This window comes from Anabrus simplex, chromosome 1 (assembly GCF_040414725.1).
Source record: "Anabrus simplex isolate iqAnaSimp1 chromosome 1, ASM4041472v1, whole genome shotgun sequence".
NCBI lineage: Eukaryota > Metazoa > Arthropoda > Insecta > Orthoptera > Tettigoniidae > Anabrus > Anabrus simplex.
The window spans coordinates 717,156,614-717,174,563 of NC_090265.1; the positions used below are offsets into that span (position 1 = coordinate 717,156,614).

Consider the following 17,950-nt stretch of genomic DNA (forward strand, 5'->3'; position numbering starts at 1 on the left):
CTACATATTAATGTGAGCGGCTGCAGGGTGACCTCAATAATGTTGTGAGATGGATGGTGGGCAATGGTATGATGATAAACGGGGTTAAAAGTCAGGTTGTGAGTTTCACAAATAGGAAAAGTCCTCTCAGTTTTAATTACTGCGTTGATGGGGTGAAAGTTCCTTTTGGGGATCATTGTAAGTACCTAGGTGTTAATATAAGAAAAGACCTTCGTTGGGGTAATCACATAAATATGATTGTTAATAAAGGGTACAGATCTCTGCACATGGTTATGAGGGTATTTAGGGGTTGTAGTAAGGATGTAAAGGAGAGGGCATATAAGTCTCTGGTAAGACCCCAACTAGAGTATGGTTCCAGTGTATGGGACCCTCACCAGGATTACTTGATTCAAGAACTGGAGAAAATCCAAAGAAAAGCAGCTCGATTTGTTCTGGGTGATTTCCGACAAAAGAGTAGCGTTACAAAGATGTTGCAAAGTTTGGGCTGGGAAGATTTGGGAGAAAGGAGACGAGCTGCTTGATTAAGTGGTATATTCCGAGCTGTCGGTGGAGAGATGGCGTGGGAGGACATCAGTAGACGAATAAGTTTGAGTGGTGTCTTTAAAAGTAGGAAAGATCACAATATGAAGATAAAGTTGGAATTCAAGAGGACAAATTGGGGCAAATATTTGTTTATAAGAAGGGGAGTTGGGAATTGGAATAACTTACCAAGGGAAATGTTCAATAATTTTCCAATTTCTTTGCGATCATTTAAGAAAAGGCTAGGAAAACTGCCCTAAATGCAGATCATTAGTGATTGATTGATTGATTGATTGATTGATTGATTGATATTGACATATTGCAACACGTCCATATGCACTAACAACCATCCAGCAGATGTCAACCTCGCTGGTGGACGAATGGAACACGTCCATATGCACTAACAACCATCCAGCAGATGTCAACCTCGCTGGTGGACGAATGGAACACCCTTCAACAAGACCTCCTTACCAATCTTGTGGCCAGCATGGGAACATGTTGCAGAGCACGCATCACTGTCTGTGGTGATCACACACCCTTTTAAGAACTATGGCCCTTTGTGATGTCTAGGAGACCATCATGAGTCGCAATGACTTTCTTGTAATTTATTGTGTTTATATAAAAGTATCATTTCTGTTCGTCTCATCACACATTCCTTTGAGTTGCCTGCTGTACCATACTGTATAGCAGGTCTTCCTATGTATGGTTCAGGTTTCATTGAGCTATGTTACTTACCAGTGACACAACATGCAAAAGTTACTTTCGTTCTTAAGTTTTGCACAGCGGTGTATTTTTTAAATCATTAGTATTGACAAGGCAGACATATATCACCTGTGTTTTCAGTGTTGTGATTATTATTGGTAACATTATCCTCACGACGACTGAAAAAAAAAAGAGTTGCCTTTGCACACGTCAGATATACCGGGCGAGTTGGCCGTGTGCGTAGAGGCGCGCGGCTGTGAGCTTGCATCCGGGAGATAGTAGGTTCGAATCCCACTATCGGCAGCCCTGAAGATGGTTTTCCGTGGTTTCCCATTTTCACACCAGGCAAATACTGGGGCTGTACCTTAATTAAGGCCACGGCCGCTTCCTTCCAACTCCTAGGCCTTTCCTATCCCATCGTCGCCATAAGACCTATCTGTGTCGGTGCGACGTAAAGCCCCTAGCAAAAAAAAACACGTCAGATAAGAACTCCCAGTTCCGGGTACTTGAATTTATCGACTGATTCGAAGCCCATTTCACTTGCACTTGCTCAGATCTTGATATTAGTTGGACTTAGGTCCACCTTTTCAGCCTGTTGCATTATAGCTACCGTCATCTATTCCTTATCGTATTATTAGCATGTCATCTGCAGAGGCTCGCAATGACTTCAGATAATTTTCTTCATAGTTCATTGCTAGATTTCCCAAGGCCTCTTAATTTACTCTCCATCTGTTTGAAAACTTTTTCCTTGAACAGCACCTTGGAATCATTGGCGTAGGTAAATCATCTTAGTTCTGGATGACTCTGTTGGTCATTTGTAAAGATATCATAGAGTATTACTTTTGTTCACTCCATTGACTTGTGTTTTCTTGCAGTCTCATAATATCCATCACAAAGCATACCCATTATAACATTCATTAGCTGGAAGTCCATGGTAGTTTTGTACAGCTACACAAGCAATCTCTTGTGGTCAACTCCAGCTGCGGACATATCTGTATTCCCCTTTGGGGAGGGGCAGTAGAATACATCCACAGTATTCCCTGCCTGTTGTAAATGGCAACTGAAAGGAGAACCCCTGACACTTTCGAGGGAGGCAACTGGGTCTCTAGCCATGTAACACTCATGACCCACCGCGTTTTGTCACGTAACTAGTGTCAGGCTCCTATCTGTCATCTTTCTTATCCGATGTCAGTCTGTCAACTCTTGTTCTTTAGGTACATATTAAGTTTGCAAGGCCTATGGAGTATTTTCTTTTCTCTTCTGATTAGCATTAATAGAAGATGGTTACCCAGTTACACTTTCTCTCAAAACAACAGTCACCACCACTATCACACTGCTCCATTCGCCATTTCATTCTCTTAGCCATTCTCAATATACAGAGCAAGTTTCCGAACTTGCTCAAATGTATTTTAGTAGTCTAAAGAAGTATCCTGCTTTCGTGTTAGCGCCTTCACAGCTCCTTAGAAACCAAGATGGTTGTCCAAACCTCCAGGTTCACTCTGCAATTCAGTTGTAAGAGATGTAATATGCAAGCATTTTACACCATCTGGTCACAGAAGCTCCACTGCATTATCAAAGAGCTTGTATCCGGGAGATAATGGGTTCGAACTCCAATGTCGGCAACCCTGAAGATGATTTTCCATGGTTTACCATTTTCACACCAAGCAAATGTGGCACTGTACCTAAATTAAGGCCACGGCCACTTCCCTCCCAGTCCTAGCTCTTTCATATCCCATCGTCGCCATAAGACCCATCTGTGTCGGTGCAACATAAAGCAAATTCTAAAAAAATTCATTATCAAAGAATGTTGCACTAGTTGATTAGCCTTTAATAGAGCTCACAAGTAACATTTCTAGTAATAGTAATAATTAGCAATAGGCATAGTCCCCCTGTGGGTGGGGGTGCAGACAAAAAATACACCCACGGTATCCCCCTGCCTGTTGTAAGAGGCGACCAAGGGATGGTTGAATCAGAACCATGAAACTACTTGTGATTAGAACCATTACACGGGGAACACCATGGGTTGCCTTTACTTGCGAGTAGTACTTTTGTGTTAGGTACTCAATACTTTGTAATTAGTAGCAATAGTGGGTGACTCACTATGGGTTTACAGTACCCCTGATTAGTACGGCTATATGAGGAACACCATGGGCTTACGTTGCCTGTGATTAGTACCACTGTGAGAAACACCACGGGTCTGGGCGTTGCCTGCAATTAGTACCAGTATATGAGTGACACTTTGGGTCTGCGTTGCCTGTGATTAGTACCCACCACGTGAGGTACACCACGGGAATACCGGCGCCCGTGATTTGTACACCTGTGAGGAACAGCATGGGTTTGCGTTGCCTACGAGTGGCGCCATTATGTGAGAAACACCATAGGTCTGCGTTACTTGTGCGACGTACAATAGTTATGAGTAGTACCATAATGTTTGGAACACCGTTTGTTTACGCTACTCTTGATTAGTACCGCAACTTGAGAAATACCATGGTTGTACTTTACTAGCGATAAATACCATTATGAGGGGCCGATGACCTGTATTTTGGACCCCTTTGGACAACAAGAATCATTGATTTTGGAATTATTTTTAACTTTCAGTATTGTGATTTGGCTCCACTGATTATTTTAAAACCTATCCTTTCATTCTTCATCACGTTTTAAATTCTAGTCAGTGGATGAATTTTGGACTTTAAAATTGTCATTGCATTTCGTCTCATTTCGTACCATTAGGGGCCGATGACTTGGATGTTAAACCCTTTTAAACAACATGCATCATCATCAGTAGGCGTAGTAATACTTCTTCTTCTGGTACCATCTCCTCACATGAGGTTAGTGACCGTCATGGAATAATTTTTCCTATTTTGAGTTTAAATTTAGGAATTTCATTTTTAAGTCTGTATTGAACTGAGAATAATAGACAGGTAAAATTAAAAATCCACCTTTTCAATACTAGTATTAAACTAAATAAGTTATAACTTTTACTTGGAACAAGTTTCGACGCTGATGAGCGTCATCTTCAGCCAAATATGAGAACAGGCAATTGTAAATATACATATCATTAAATCAATGCACATATAAAATCTCTTAATTTGGGACTTATGATGCCCCTAAAAGTATCTGGAGAATAAAAATTCAAATAATCACAATTTCACAATCTTGAAGTCACGATCAGCACGATGCTTAACACAATATAATTCTTTTCGCTCAAGTTAGAACTTTGAAAGTATTGAGTTTGACTTAGAACTGTAAGATTCTCAAGTAAATAAAAAGTCTCGTCATAAATGAAATGTTATACAAAGGTCGAACTACATACAGAGTTTCTCTGTAAATATGACAGTCACAATTAGAATGACACTCAATTATTTTATTCAAGATGGAATCTTGAAAGTCCTGAGTTCTGTTTGGAGTAGAAGATTCTCAATTTAAATATAAGTATTTGTCACAATTGATCAATCGGATATCACCGTTTCACACAAGATGTTTTAATTCCATAATAATAATATCATCATCATCATCATCATACAAACTTGTAGTTATATGGGACTGTTGATATTGTGATTATAGCCATGGGACCTCCAATTTCACACAAAATACAAGAAGGTTCTTCATCAAATTGTGACAAGTCCTTTTATTTAAATTGAGAATCTTCCTACTCTAAGTAGAACTCAGGACTTTCAAGATTACATCTTGAGTAAAATAATTACTAATTGTGACTGTCATAATTACAGAGAAACTCTATATGTGGTTCGACCTTTGTATAACATTTCAACTCGGTACTTTCAAAGTTCTAACTTGAGTGAAAATGATCCTAACATGTAAAAAAAAAAAAACAATGTCTTAGTTATCCAAAAATGTACTTGTCACTTTACAGAAAAAGCTATTGTATATGAAATGTAATTATTGTGTCGCCTTAAAAAAGTATGTACTGTATTGTCCCTATCACGAGCCAGAGGCTCATGGAACCTTTTGTCACCAATAAATAATAATAAATAATAATAATATTGTGTTAAATGTCATTCTAATCGTGACTTCAAGATTGTGAAATTGTGATTATTTGAAGTTTTATTCTCTAGATACTTTTAGGGGCATCATAAGTCCCATATTAAGAGTGTTTTATATGTGCATTGATTTAATGATGATATGTATATTTATGATTGTCTGTTCTCATATTTGGCTGAAGATGACGCTCACCAGTGTCGAAACTAGTTCCAAGTAAATGTTATAACTTATTTAGTTTAATATTAGTATTGAAAAAAGTGGATTTTTAATTTTACTTATCTATTATTTTGAGTTTCACGTATTGCTTATGTCGAACAACTGGAGGAGGTTCCACATCCTGGATAATCATCTCCGTACCCATCTTCCTTTCCCTTAATTAATTACTTGTACCAGGCTGTATTTATCATTTTGGAAGATGAGATTGGAACAGCCAGCTTTCCTGAGTTTTTACAAGGGGACTTCACATGATTTTGAGGTTTGATAGAGAACCTTGTTGGTGATGCGCTCTATATTCTATAATACCTCCACATTTCAAAGGCCAGCAGTCTGTTCATTAACGAATCCTGTAGTATCCATCCTTCTACACCGTAAAGCATAGCAGTACCGGCAACACGTAACACTCATGACCCACCGAGTTTTGAATCGGACGTCACCGTTTCATACAAGATGTTTTAATTTCATAATATCATCATCATCAAACAAACTTGTAGTTATACGGGACTGTTGATATCGTGATTATAGCCATGGGACCTCCAGTTTCACACAAAATACAAGAACCTCGAAGTCGTGTGAAGTCTTAACCCTTTCAAAAACTCAAGAAAGCTGGCTATTTCTGTCTCATCTTCCAAAATGATAAATACAGTATGATACAAGTAATTACAGAAGGGAAAGGAAAACTCCCATTTACAGTGAGTAGGATGATGATACCAATGAAATGAAATGGTGTATAGTTTTTAGTACCAGGAGTGTCCGAGGACATGTTTGGCTCACCAGATGCAGGTCTTTCGATTTGACACCCGTAGGCGACCTGCGCGTCGTGATGGGGATGGAATGATGATGAAGACGACGCATACACCCAGCCCCCGTGCCAGAGAAATTAACCAATGATGGTTAAAATTCCCGACCCTGCCGGGAATCGAACCCGGGACCCCTGTGACCAAAGGCCAGCACGCTAACCATTTAGCCATGCAGCCGGGCATGATACCAATGATCACAAGTATAAAGATTGGACTTTCCACCTAATCAATACTATTATTTATTATAAGGTACTTAAAACATTTTTCATTACTGTACCACTTTCAACCCTCATCTTCAGCTGCTGAAGAACCTTGATCTTTTTTAAAAATAACATATAATATTAAAACACTACTTATTCTAATTTTAGATGACTAATTCTAAGTTACATTGATACGTTGTAGTGTTAAAATGTGCTTGTATGAGAAATGTAAAAGTCTAAAATTGTTCAACAGTCATTATGATGTCACTGATCTTGACGTTCAATCACACACACATTTTTTTGATTTCTTTATTACAATGTTAAATACTCTTATTAAGTTTTTAAAATGTCATATTTCTAATTTAAATGGCACTATGTTTTTATAAAACTTGCATCAGTAGGATGTCTATTTTCTAAAAGTTTTATTAAAAAGTATCACATTTCTTGATGTTTTTAACATACTTTGACTTCTACAATAAAACAGGTGCGAGTTGTGTGTTCTGGAGGGGCGAATAAGTTTAAAATCTTCATGTAATTTGCTCAAGGTCAAGTTGTCTAAGTTTAATGCCTCATTATCTGAAGTGGGATGGTGAAAATGTTCCCTTCTTCATAATTGCGATCTGTTGGAGAATTGTGCTGTGTTGGATTATTTTCTTGCTGTCTCTAGCCTGTCACCTGTGTACTTGTTGGGAGCAGTAATGTAAAATGTTTCAAGTAGCTTATAATAAATAATAGTATTGATTAGGTGGAAAGTCCAATCTTGCGATCATTGGAATTATCAATACGGGACATAACGCTAATAGACTATGATGATGATACCACTTGGTTACAATGATCCTAATAATAATAATAATAATAAAAAAATGGCAGATAACTACTTTAAACATAGTGTTATAAACTTGTGTGGTGCTACAGTTGAAGAGCATCAAGGTATAGGTATTTCTTTCTTTAGCCATGTAGATCTAGGTTCCAGTCAACTCATAACTTGATGAATATGGTACTGCAAGGAAATGTACTGACTGGACAACCGATCCAACTTTCTTAGAATTTAACTGTTATTTTTCTTGCTGTCAGTGTTGGGTACCTAAGTACCTGACTGAAGAGCCCAAGAATCACTGGATGTGTTCTATTGTGGAGGGGTAAGTTTCAGTTTTGGGTCTTCCACGCAAGTACAGTGTGGGATGCAATTCTTAACTTATCAGTCTTCAAGAAACTCTTCTTTGGAACGCAGGCGTTTGCTCTACCATTCTTGATTAGGGAGGTGAAGGGCGAAGAGAGCAACTAAAATACACTGGTAGGAAATAAGGATGTAGAATATGAAAACATTGGCAATATATTTGTCATGGTAACATATTTAATTTATTAAAGGTACAAGACTACAGGTTAATACCCGCACAAGAAAAGCCATCGCAAGTGTGCCTTGCTGGTCCATGCTGTTGAATGCAGGCATACAAAAGTGCATGCACTGTGTCGTACAGGTCCTGAATGTCAGCTTGTGGGATGGAGTTCCATGCATGTTGCACTTGGTTGGTCAATACAGGGACGGTTAATGCCGGTTGTAGACGACGCTGGAGTTGTCGTCCGATGATGTCCCATGTGTGCTCAATTGGGGACCGATCGGAGGATCGAGCAGACCAAGGCAACATGTCGGCACTCTGTAGAGCACATTGGGTTACAACAGCGGCATGGAGGCTTGCATTATCCTGTTAGAAAACACCCCAGGAATGCTCTTCATGAATGCCAGGACAACACGTCGAATCACCAGACGGACGTACACATCTGCAGTCAGGCTGCGTGAGATAACCACAAGAGTGCTCCTGCTGTCATAGGAAACTGCTCTCCAGACCAGAACTCCCGGTGTAGGCCCAATATGTCGACAGTGCAGACAGGTGGAATGTAGGCGCTCACCAGGCCTCCTCCTAACCGATACACAGCCATCACTGGCACCAAGGCAGAACCGGCTTTCATAGGAAAACACAATGGACCTCCACTCCATCCTCCAATGATCTCTCGCTTGACACCACTGAAGACACAGACAGTGGTGGTTTGGGGTAAGTGGAATGCATGCAGGGCATCAGGCTCGGAGCTGTCCTTCAAGTAACTGATTCTGAACAGTTTTTTGCGTCGCTGTGGTGCCAACTGCCGCTCGAATTGCTACTGTAAACACAACCCGCTGCACCACAGTCATAAGCCGAATACGGCAGTCATACCTCTCAGTGGTGTCACGGAGCCGTCCGGAACCCGGTCTTCTTGCAAGCGTGCCTTCTCGTGATCACTAATGCCAGCACACATGCACAGTGGAGACATTCCTGCCAAGTTGTTCTGCAATAGGGCGTACGGAAAATCCACCTTCATGTAGCCCTATTATATGGCCTTGTTCAACCTCGGTGAGCTGGTCTCTTCGCCATCGTAAAGGCATTCTTGACCCATTCACAGTCACTCCGTCCAATCTCACAGGTAACTAACACTCGCACAATACAGCCCGTATTCAAAGCAAACCTGATGTGCAACGTCATAGGGCCGCTACTAACGCCATGTTAATGTGATTTGCAGGAAATCTGAATCATCACCACCTTTCAGATATATCAACATGCCTACCAACGTTCATTAATCTAGCACAACCCCTTCTTGGTGTTTGGATATTTTTTTTCCACTAGTGTCAAAGGGCTTAAACAGAGGGGACAGACCATACAATAGGGATGCAGGATGTTCAATGAAGAGACAAATTAAAACAGTCTGATCAGTTTATTTAAATATTCTTCTTTCATATACAGTGAGATCCCAGCCCTCAGAACACAAAAAGACTAGAAACAATACAGTGCAAAGCAAATTGGATTTTAGACCAGTAAAATATGGAATGGTGCAAACAAACAAACTTGCCATAGGAACACTGATAAAGTTGTACAAAACAGGATACATACCTGGGAGAAAATATTCTTTGACTAGTTAAGATTATTTTCTCCCCAACTTCAAATTTTCTATCAAAGGAACGTGAGGGAGTATATCCCTGGGAATGGAATGTAAAAATACAGAACATGAAGTTAGCAGTGACGATCGTCTTCTCCTGCCTTACGGCCCAGAGCATCTGGGTCAGCTAGAGGATCCAGATCAGCAAACAAGTTAAACCAAGCTGCACGTTTCTCCTGGCCCTGCAATGGCAGAAGATCAAACAACATTTAACTTAAATGTACAGTTCATAATATTCTACTATTTTTCATCCTTACCTCCATTTTAACAGCAAAGTGAAAGATCATTCCACATAAAAGCGAATCAACTTATCAAATTTTGATTAACGTAAAGACAATTTGATTTGAGCGTCATTATAACAATTAAGTTTCAAGAGCTATACGAGAGACTGAGATAAAGTACTGCCTTTATTTAAATGTCGGGATGATGACCTAAATGTTAGGCCCCTTTAAACAACAAACATCATATTATATGTCAATGCTGCTGTAAAAACTTTGTTTCTACTAAAGATTTTTTTTTTTTTTTTTGCTGGTGGCTTTATGTCACACCAACACGGACAGGTCTTAATTAAGGTACAGTCCCAGCATTTGCCTGGTGTGAAAATGGGAAACCACGGAAAACCATCTTCAGGGCTGCTGACAGTGGGACTCGAACCCACTATCTCCCGGATGCAAGCTCACAGCAGCGCACTCCTAACTGCACAGCCAACTCATCTGTTTTTTTTTGTTTCTTATTACATTGGAACCTCGATTATCCATTCCCGGAACCTACGTTTTCCCGGATCATGCATTCAAATTACGTGGTCTCCCAAGCATCATAATTAAATCACGTTGTAAAAATCCCACATTATCCGTTCCTCGAAGAAACGATTTCCCGGATCAATCGTCCAGAAATTTCAGACCCATCAATGCTAAATCCTTGATCAAGTGTTTTTCAATAACGTGTAGGCCTATCTCACGAAAGGACAATTATGGCATATTTATGGATCTTGGCGTTAACGCCCCGTCATTGCGATAATTAGAGCAAGTAATGTACTGGAAAAGCGATCGGCAGTGAACTTGCATAAGGGACCATCTTAGTATCGAATTTGGGTGGTACTGTTTAGAGAATCTTGAAAATTATAAAGTGGAAAGTGGCCACAATAATTGTAAGGAGATACAGAGCTTTTCGACAGCTCTACTTGAAGACGGAACGAGTTTCATCAAATGTTCGCACTTATAAAACATCCATATTATGTCCAGGGTTTTGCTTTTTTTTTTTTTTTTTCGATTGTAGTGCCGAACAGGTTTTTGGCGCTTTCCTCAGGGCAATTTATAGTAACTGGGCTTTCAGGCAGGAATTGAAACTGCTCGTTCTTAACACAAATAAAGTATTTTAATATTATAGTATACGATTATGTTATGGAGACCAGAACAGATGTTGCACCTCACATACAAAAAGGCATGGGAGGTCTTGGGATTGCCTGTTACTGTTTTGGTCCTAATATAAGACTGGGTATTTTACGTTTTCGAGTTAAAAGTAAAAAAAATGCAGTCATTTTATTTGTACACGTTACATGTACAGAATAAATGGTTGTATCATCATTTCCAATTCATACTGACATGTGCAGCGAGCGCGCTTTCCAGCTGAGCCCAAGGTCACGAATAACCGTAATTTCTGAAGTTCTGATGATACAGTATTTCTTTTCTTTTTCCAATTTGATTGGATTAGTGATGGGCAGAATTGAATATAATGCATTCGAGAACTTCTGAGTACCGATACTTACCTTCGAAACCGTTCTCGAGTTCAACATAACCTTGAAAAGTCGATATAGGCCTAATTTATGCGGTACAAGATTTCCAAAAACTGAATACGAACCAGAGACCAAATTACAATGGAAGATTAAGAAAAGAAGGGATTTCGCCATCATGCTGGGCGCTTTTGTATCTAATGTGTTTTATTTTATTAGATGAGAGAATTAAAAACTACTTGTGGTCGATTGTCGTTCGGCTTGACGTTATTAGATTTTTCGAAAAGTTTGGCTAATCAAAGCTGCTGAACTGAAAGAAGTTTTCACGGGAAACTGACGAAGTTTCCCCTGTAACACTGAATATGAAGTATCGAGATTTTGAACTCGTGTACCGGTAATTAATGTTTGATGCCGGTCTAACTTGCCTGCCTCTCATCCGGAGGGCCCGGGTTCGATTCCCAGCCAGGTCAAGCATTTCTACCTGGATATAAGGGCTGTTTTTCAGGTCCACTCAGCCTGCGTGATTACCTTTAATTGAGGAGCTATCTGATGGTGAGATGGCGACCCCGGTCTAGAGAGCCACGGGTAACAGCCGAGAGGATTAGTCACACTGACCATGCGTCACCTCGTAATCTGCAGGCCTTCGAGTTGAGCAGCGGTCGCTTTGCAGGCAAAGGCTCATTGGGGCTGTAGTTTGCTTTGGTTTAGGAGTGTTGTACGATTATAATTACAATATACATATTTAATTTTTGTGATGTTTAGCCAAATGGCTTTCATTCATTTCCGGATTTTCTGTTTTTCCATGTTGTAAGTTTTATTTTAATGGTCCCTCCAAAAACGGAGAATAGAGGTTCCACTGTAATTGAAGATTACTCATAAGGGGAGAAATGAACAAATCTCAACAAATGCAGTAATGTTGAAAGAAGTCTAGATTTACAGTACTGAAAGTGATACTGAAATAAATGTTCTCAAGAATAACAACATACAGGTTTTCCTTTCTACCTTTGACAGGGTGTAGTGACATACAGAAATTATTCGGAAGTTTTCATTGTGCTGACTGACCTTTAGCCAGTTGCAAAGCCTTCAATACGGACTTTCCAACAAATGTCTTTATCTGATCAACCCATCAGGTAGGTGGTAGGTGCTAGTCCTTCCTTTCTTTCCCTCTTCTTTCCTTCCCTTCCAACCTTCCTGCCTCCTTACTTAAAATATCTTAAGAATGCTCAGTGGAACTTCTCTACGAGCCTGTCTTAGAATCTGATCTCCTCAAGAAAATAGGAAGTGCTGGTCCAGTGTAGAATCCAAGATACGTGCAGGGCTCAACAGTAGACCAACATTTCCAGCACTTTAATCTTCTTCCCTTCAGCGGTTCAACAATCATGTCTCAGTGGCGTAATACAACATACAGGTTTTAAGACTTCTAAACTATTAGAACACACAATTACAGCAGGACAAAACACAACAGCAGAACTGCCCGATCTAAGGTGCCATTCAATGAGAAAAGAACCATTCCAACCACTAAAAGCCTATCCAAAGAATAGAAAATAATATCTATAAAAAGTTATGCCTGGAGTGTTGTCCTTTATAGCACGGTAACATCGATTGTTACCAAAGTCAAAAGGGTACAAATAGAGGTGTTCGAGCTGAAGAATAATGGAAGAATAACCTGGAGAGCAAAATTGACTTGAGGTTGTGCTAAGGAAAAGAGGAGGTTTTGGAAGGAGCTATTAAAACAGAGACTGGTTTACTGAAAATCCTATGGGTGAATGAAACCTTCAGATTGAGGAACCAGAAGGAAGACCAATCCCTTGGCTGTACAGTACTTTACGGGGTAAGGAGGAAAAGTCAATCTTCAGCTTGCTTGCTGAAGATTTTGTGACTCTCCATGGCGTGAAATAAATTTAAAGTGCGTGTAGCAACTGAGAACAGAAGTCTTTTGTTGTAAGTTACAATCACCACAGAAAAGCTACAGAGGGTCTACCAAAGAGAAAAAAATCACCTGACAGGTAAACGAAGAGCCTCGTATGCCTCACGGACATGACCACTAACAACAACAGATGCCGAAAGGTTGGATGCTTTTGAGAGAAAGGTGCACTGTAGAATAACAGGTCCACTCTGTGGAAGAAAAATAACGAATTATACTCGATCTATAAAGATACACCTATCAACAAGATCAAAGTGGACTGGACGTGTGGTGCGGATGAATGATACACAGATACCAAAAAGATATACCGTATTTACCCAAATAATTCTCGCACCCTCATTTTAGGAGGCTCATTTTGAAAAGAAATTGAAATGAACTCAAATTCCTTCCATCGAAAGAGTAACGTAGGCATAAACAAACATTTTGTATCACTCCGCGAGGTCCACGTGGTCTTTACGCAAATATGAACATGTAAATTTACGGATATAGCTGCTTTGCCTGAGATGATAAAAATACATTATCACTGCTATGAAATATATTTTCCATGATAATGAGCAAGTAGGCCTACTTACGTGACAGGTATTTCATTAATCTGAACTTGCAATAGGCTCGATTCCCTATAGATGGGAAGATTCGTTGTCTCTTGCATCACTAGAATCCTCTCCTAAATTACTTACAAGTTCATCACACTCCATGTCTAAAACACTTCTCACACATGGTCTCTTTTTACTGGACAGTAAGATGACTGGTGATGGATAATTCTTTTCGTGCAATGTAAACACTTGAAATAGACACACTGGCGAAATCCTGATGTTAGTTTTGCGATACAGTAAAACCTCGTTAATTCAAAGTCTTTGTAATACAGAAATTGGACTTCCAATTATGTGCTTTCGAAATAACAGCCATCTTGTAATTTAGAAATGCCAACCCTCGCCAGTTTTCGCAGATTCTGATTTTTCCATGTACTGCCTGCTACGTGATATTGTGGCATTCCTTAAAACGCTGAATACAAAAGAATTACGATTTCACTCTATTTTCAACTATGAAACACACTATAGATACACTGAAGTGAGTGAAAGTGCAGAAAGCCACCCCCGCATGTCCTGGAAGACGCGTTCTATCATGACGCGGAGAAATTTTGAATTTACATGACTCGGTCACATACTATTTTAAAAAATATAAAAGACAAGTTAGAATTAAGTCTGAATTGTTTTCTGTTTAAATATGACATATGGGAACAGTTTTCTTCCGTCTACGGTTGCACAAGCATAACTGTACATTCAGCATCAAAAACTAGGTGAGCCAGGAGCGTGTTGGCAACCTTGACGCAAATAAAACTCGCACCCCACTTTCGTGCCTCAAAAGTTTTTAAAAAATATATGGAGATTATTCACATAAATACGGTATCACCTAGAAATTCTCATGAACAAAGAGGACAAGATTGTTTGAGAACAAAGTGGCTAGATGAAGTTGAGGGAGATCTGAAAAAAAATACATAAAAAATAGTAGGAGAAGCCAAGGTCCACAAAGAACTGTAGTGCAACAAATGAAGAAGAAGTAGAAGGAATATATTGTACTGGTAACGCGGTACAAACTAAGTCCCCGTCATAGAAATTTTAAAACTTACGTGTTACGCTCCGGGCCGCTTACGAAGGACTGACTGGACGGCGAGCAACAGCTGTGCGCGTGTGACGTAGTGAGCGGGTGACGTCACAGCGTGCCTCGCCGCACTACAGAGCCTAGACTGATGTAGAATGTTCTTCGAGTTTCGACGGGTAATAACTTTTCCCACGATAATAATTGAACAAATTGAACAACATCACCATATAAACAGCACATTTCAATTCTGCGAACATTCAGTTTACGAACAGTCGAACCAAGGACTGTCAATACTCAATTAATTTCGTCTTTTGATTTCATGTTATTTTCAATACGTGAATAAGTTCTAATTCACGAGTGGAACATCTTTATTTTCAATGAATTATGTTGAACAGTGCTTCAAAGAACTAAGTCATGCGGCATTACCTTACGTTGTACCAAGTGCTACAAACTTTAAGTGACTCTGTTAAACTCGACGATAAGTTTCGAGTGGACTTTTATTTTATGAGTATTAACTTACATGCTTATTCGAGTCTAGTGGCATTCTTTCACTTAACACGGGACAAAATTGAGTGACATTTCACCGTGTGATAAAGATACATTTTGTGTTTGAACTTTGTTAAAACCATTTATAAACGTTCCTCTCATCTGTGCAGAAGCAGCCTTTACATTAACTCGCCCCAGGGCTTAACGATGTTCATTCATGTTCACCATTCACAAGGACTACCTCGACGCCATTCATTAACGTCGTATGGATCTTCAAAACATCGAATGGATTTTCTAGAACTTCCATCGGGGGACGAATGGTGGTTCGCTGATATGGAAAATGGAGCTGCCGGAATCCAAGGACATCGCCAGCCATAGGACGAGGAACATTTTCTACTGTATCCGCTGTACAGAGGTGACATTACTTTCAATTTCTTAATAAACTCTGGAAAAAAAATTTAAAGATTTATTTAAACAAACCCTCTCCCTCTGTATGCACTTCAACGAATGGTACACGCCCTGCGTCTCATGTCTACTGAAGTACCACATTTACTGTTACAATATAGCTAGATAAAATGGGTCCAATTGAGAGCTTAAATTAGTTAATTTAAAAAAAAAGTTGTATCTGAACAAATTCACCGTCAATTCCCGGCAAAACCTTTCTCAACTCAGAGCAGGGTTCTTTCAAGAACTGACATATCCATTAGCTACACTCATACTTACTTTGTCCTTAACACCAGTCGGTGTTGCCGATGTTGGCATTGGGCTGGCTGCAGGCTCCGGGACAGGGTCGGGCAAACTTAGAGCAGCAAACTGGTCCAGCAGCCGAGAGGGAAGGAACGTTTCTCCTTCATCCTCCTTCTTGGTGCAACCAAACACAGCATCCCATTCTGTCCCAAAACTGCTGCTGTTAGTTTCAGCGTGCAAGATCTCGTCGAGCAGTAGTAGGTCTTGGTCCGCCACTGGAGAACATCAATTTAGTTATTTCTCAATCATTTCTGCATCTACAGTAGCATATAAATTAATCCAAACACAGGCATTTTTAAAACTCACTACCATCAGAGGCGATGCTGAACAGTGGTCTGGATTCTGGGAACACTCAGTATCGTTAGTCAACAAGAATATACTCCTGAGGGGATGTCTAGAGGAGGAACCAAAATGTTTAGTGGACAGTAGTCCAATAAGAGCTGACAATTATGAGAAAAATAAGCATATTCTCATCTCCAAATACAGCAATTTAAAAAAAAAAAACAAAAAAAAAAAGGCATCATCCAGGCCTATCTAGAAAACAACCCCAATTCAAACTCCCACTCCCAAATCTCTAAACGAAGCTTTATGTTGAGTGCAACTGCCAAATACATGCCTTGCATGTCTTAGGTGAAAATACTGACAGTTACGGTCACCTGCTTACACCTAAGATCCTCCGTGCATTTCCTAATGAGTTGTGCTGTCAGTGGATTGTTTATGCCAAAAGGAAAAACATCCCTGAGGGAGATATTACAAAATTAATGCAGTTTTTAAATGAAGAGATTGAAGGATCACTTACAGCCGAAAGGATTGACCTGTATAATCCGACTAGTGCTACTTTCAACATTAGTACTAAAGCCAAAGCTCATATGCCCACCAAACCATTGAAAGGGAAAACTTCTCTCCATTGTGTTTTTTGTGGAAATGATGGTTACAGGATACATAAGTGTAATCAAGTTACCAATGTCGATCGGCATATTGGGTGGTTAAAGGCAGTCCCGAGGTTTTGGGGCATTGATCGAAATTACATTAAAAACTGCAGAAAAAAAAAGGCTGAAGTTTTCTGTTCAAAATGCGAACAAGCTCACCATTACTCAATTTGCGAAGAGACTCCAGTGGCATCTACTTCCATATACCAGACTGTTACTAATTCCTTGCATTACACACAGTCACAGAGAACTCAGGAGTGGCTTCAAGGTCTATCTGGAACTGCTACTCGCATACTGTACCCTGAACCAAGGTAGCCAATCAATTTTCATCAATACATTGCTCCTCGATCAACCTAATCTGGAAATTGAGGAAAGAGAAGTAATAACTATCCCGTTTGAAATGCGTGCTGCACTAATGCCCTGCCATCTTGTGAAGGTCAACATAAAAGGGACTCGGACAAATGCACAAGTAACTATGATTTAGAAAGTGACAATGCATACTCACAACATCCCACAGTTCCTCAAAACATAACCCCTTAATTCCAGCTTGAAGTTGGCTGATCCTCACAACCCATATCAAGACTTGCTGATACATGTTTTAATTTAAGCTCTTTTAGTCTTTAGGCTTTTTCCAACCATGAAATTTCCAGCATTTCGCCCCAGTATAGCAGTGGGCTCATCAGTTGGAATGCTACACCTTTTTTTTCATGAATTAATTTTTTGGAAAAATAATAAAAAGATAGCCAGACAACTACTTTCTCATTCATTTGCCCTGATTCCTTCAATATTACAATTGATTTTAGGTGGCAATAGAAATAATGTCATCGTTAAACAACGCTGCAGCTGGGGCTGTACCTTAATTAACCCTTTGCAGGTGGCGGTATTACATGGCCATAGGCAGCAAAGAAAAAAAAAACTGAAAAAACAAAAAGGGCATGCAAAATTTTGGAAAATTTACTAAGAAAAAAATATACCCAAATAAACCGCATACCTAGTTAAGAGCGGAAACCCAACTCTAAATTGGTCTAAAGAACGAAATAAAATTCGTCCCAACATTTTTCAATGGAAGAATGGCACAAGAGACGGTTAACTTTAAGTACACATTATTCCTCTCTATGTCTACCCGTTAGTCC

The 17,950-nt window shown here is 39.7% G+C and overlaps 1 protein-coding gene across 2 annotated transcripts in view; it reads right to left on the bottom strand.

Annotated features, from left to right (window-relative positions):
• Positions 1-9,168: 9,168 nt before the first annotated feature.
• Positions 9,169-17,950, bottom strand: part of ICA69 (islet cell autoantigen 1-like protein) — a 42,603-nt gene continuing 33,821 nt past the window's right edge. For both annotated transcript variants that reach the window (XM_067136043.1, XM_067136042.2), the window contains exons 8-9: positions 15,865-16,103; positions 9,169-9,585 (exon numbers count right to left, since the gene is read on the bottom strand). In XM_067136043.1, the coding sequence (XP_066992144.1) occupies positions 9,478-9,585; positions 15,865-16,103 (347 nt within the window). In that variant the 3' untranslated portion in view covers positions 9,169-9,477. The remainder of the gene's footprint in view (positions 9,586-15,864; positions 16,104-17,950) is intronic.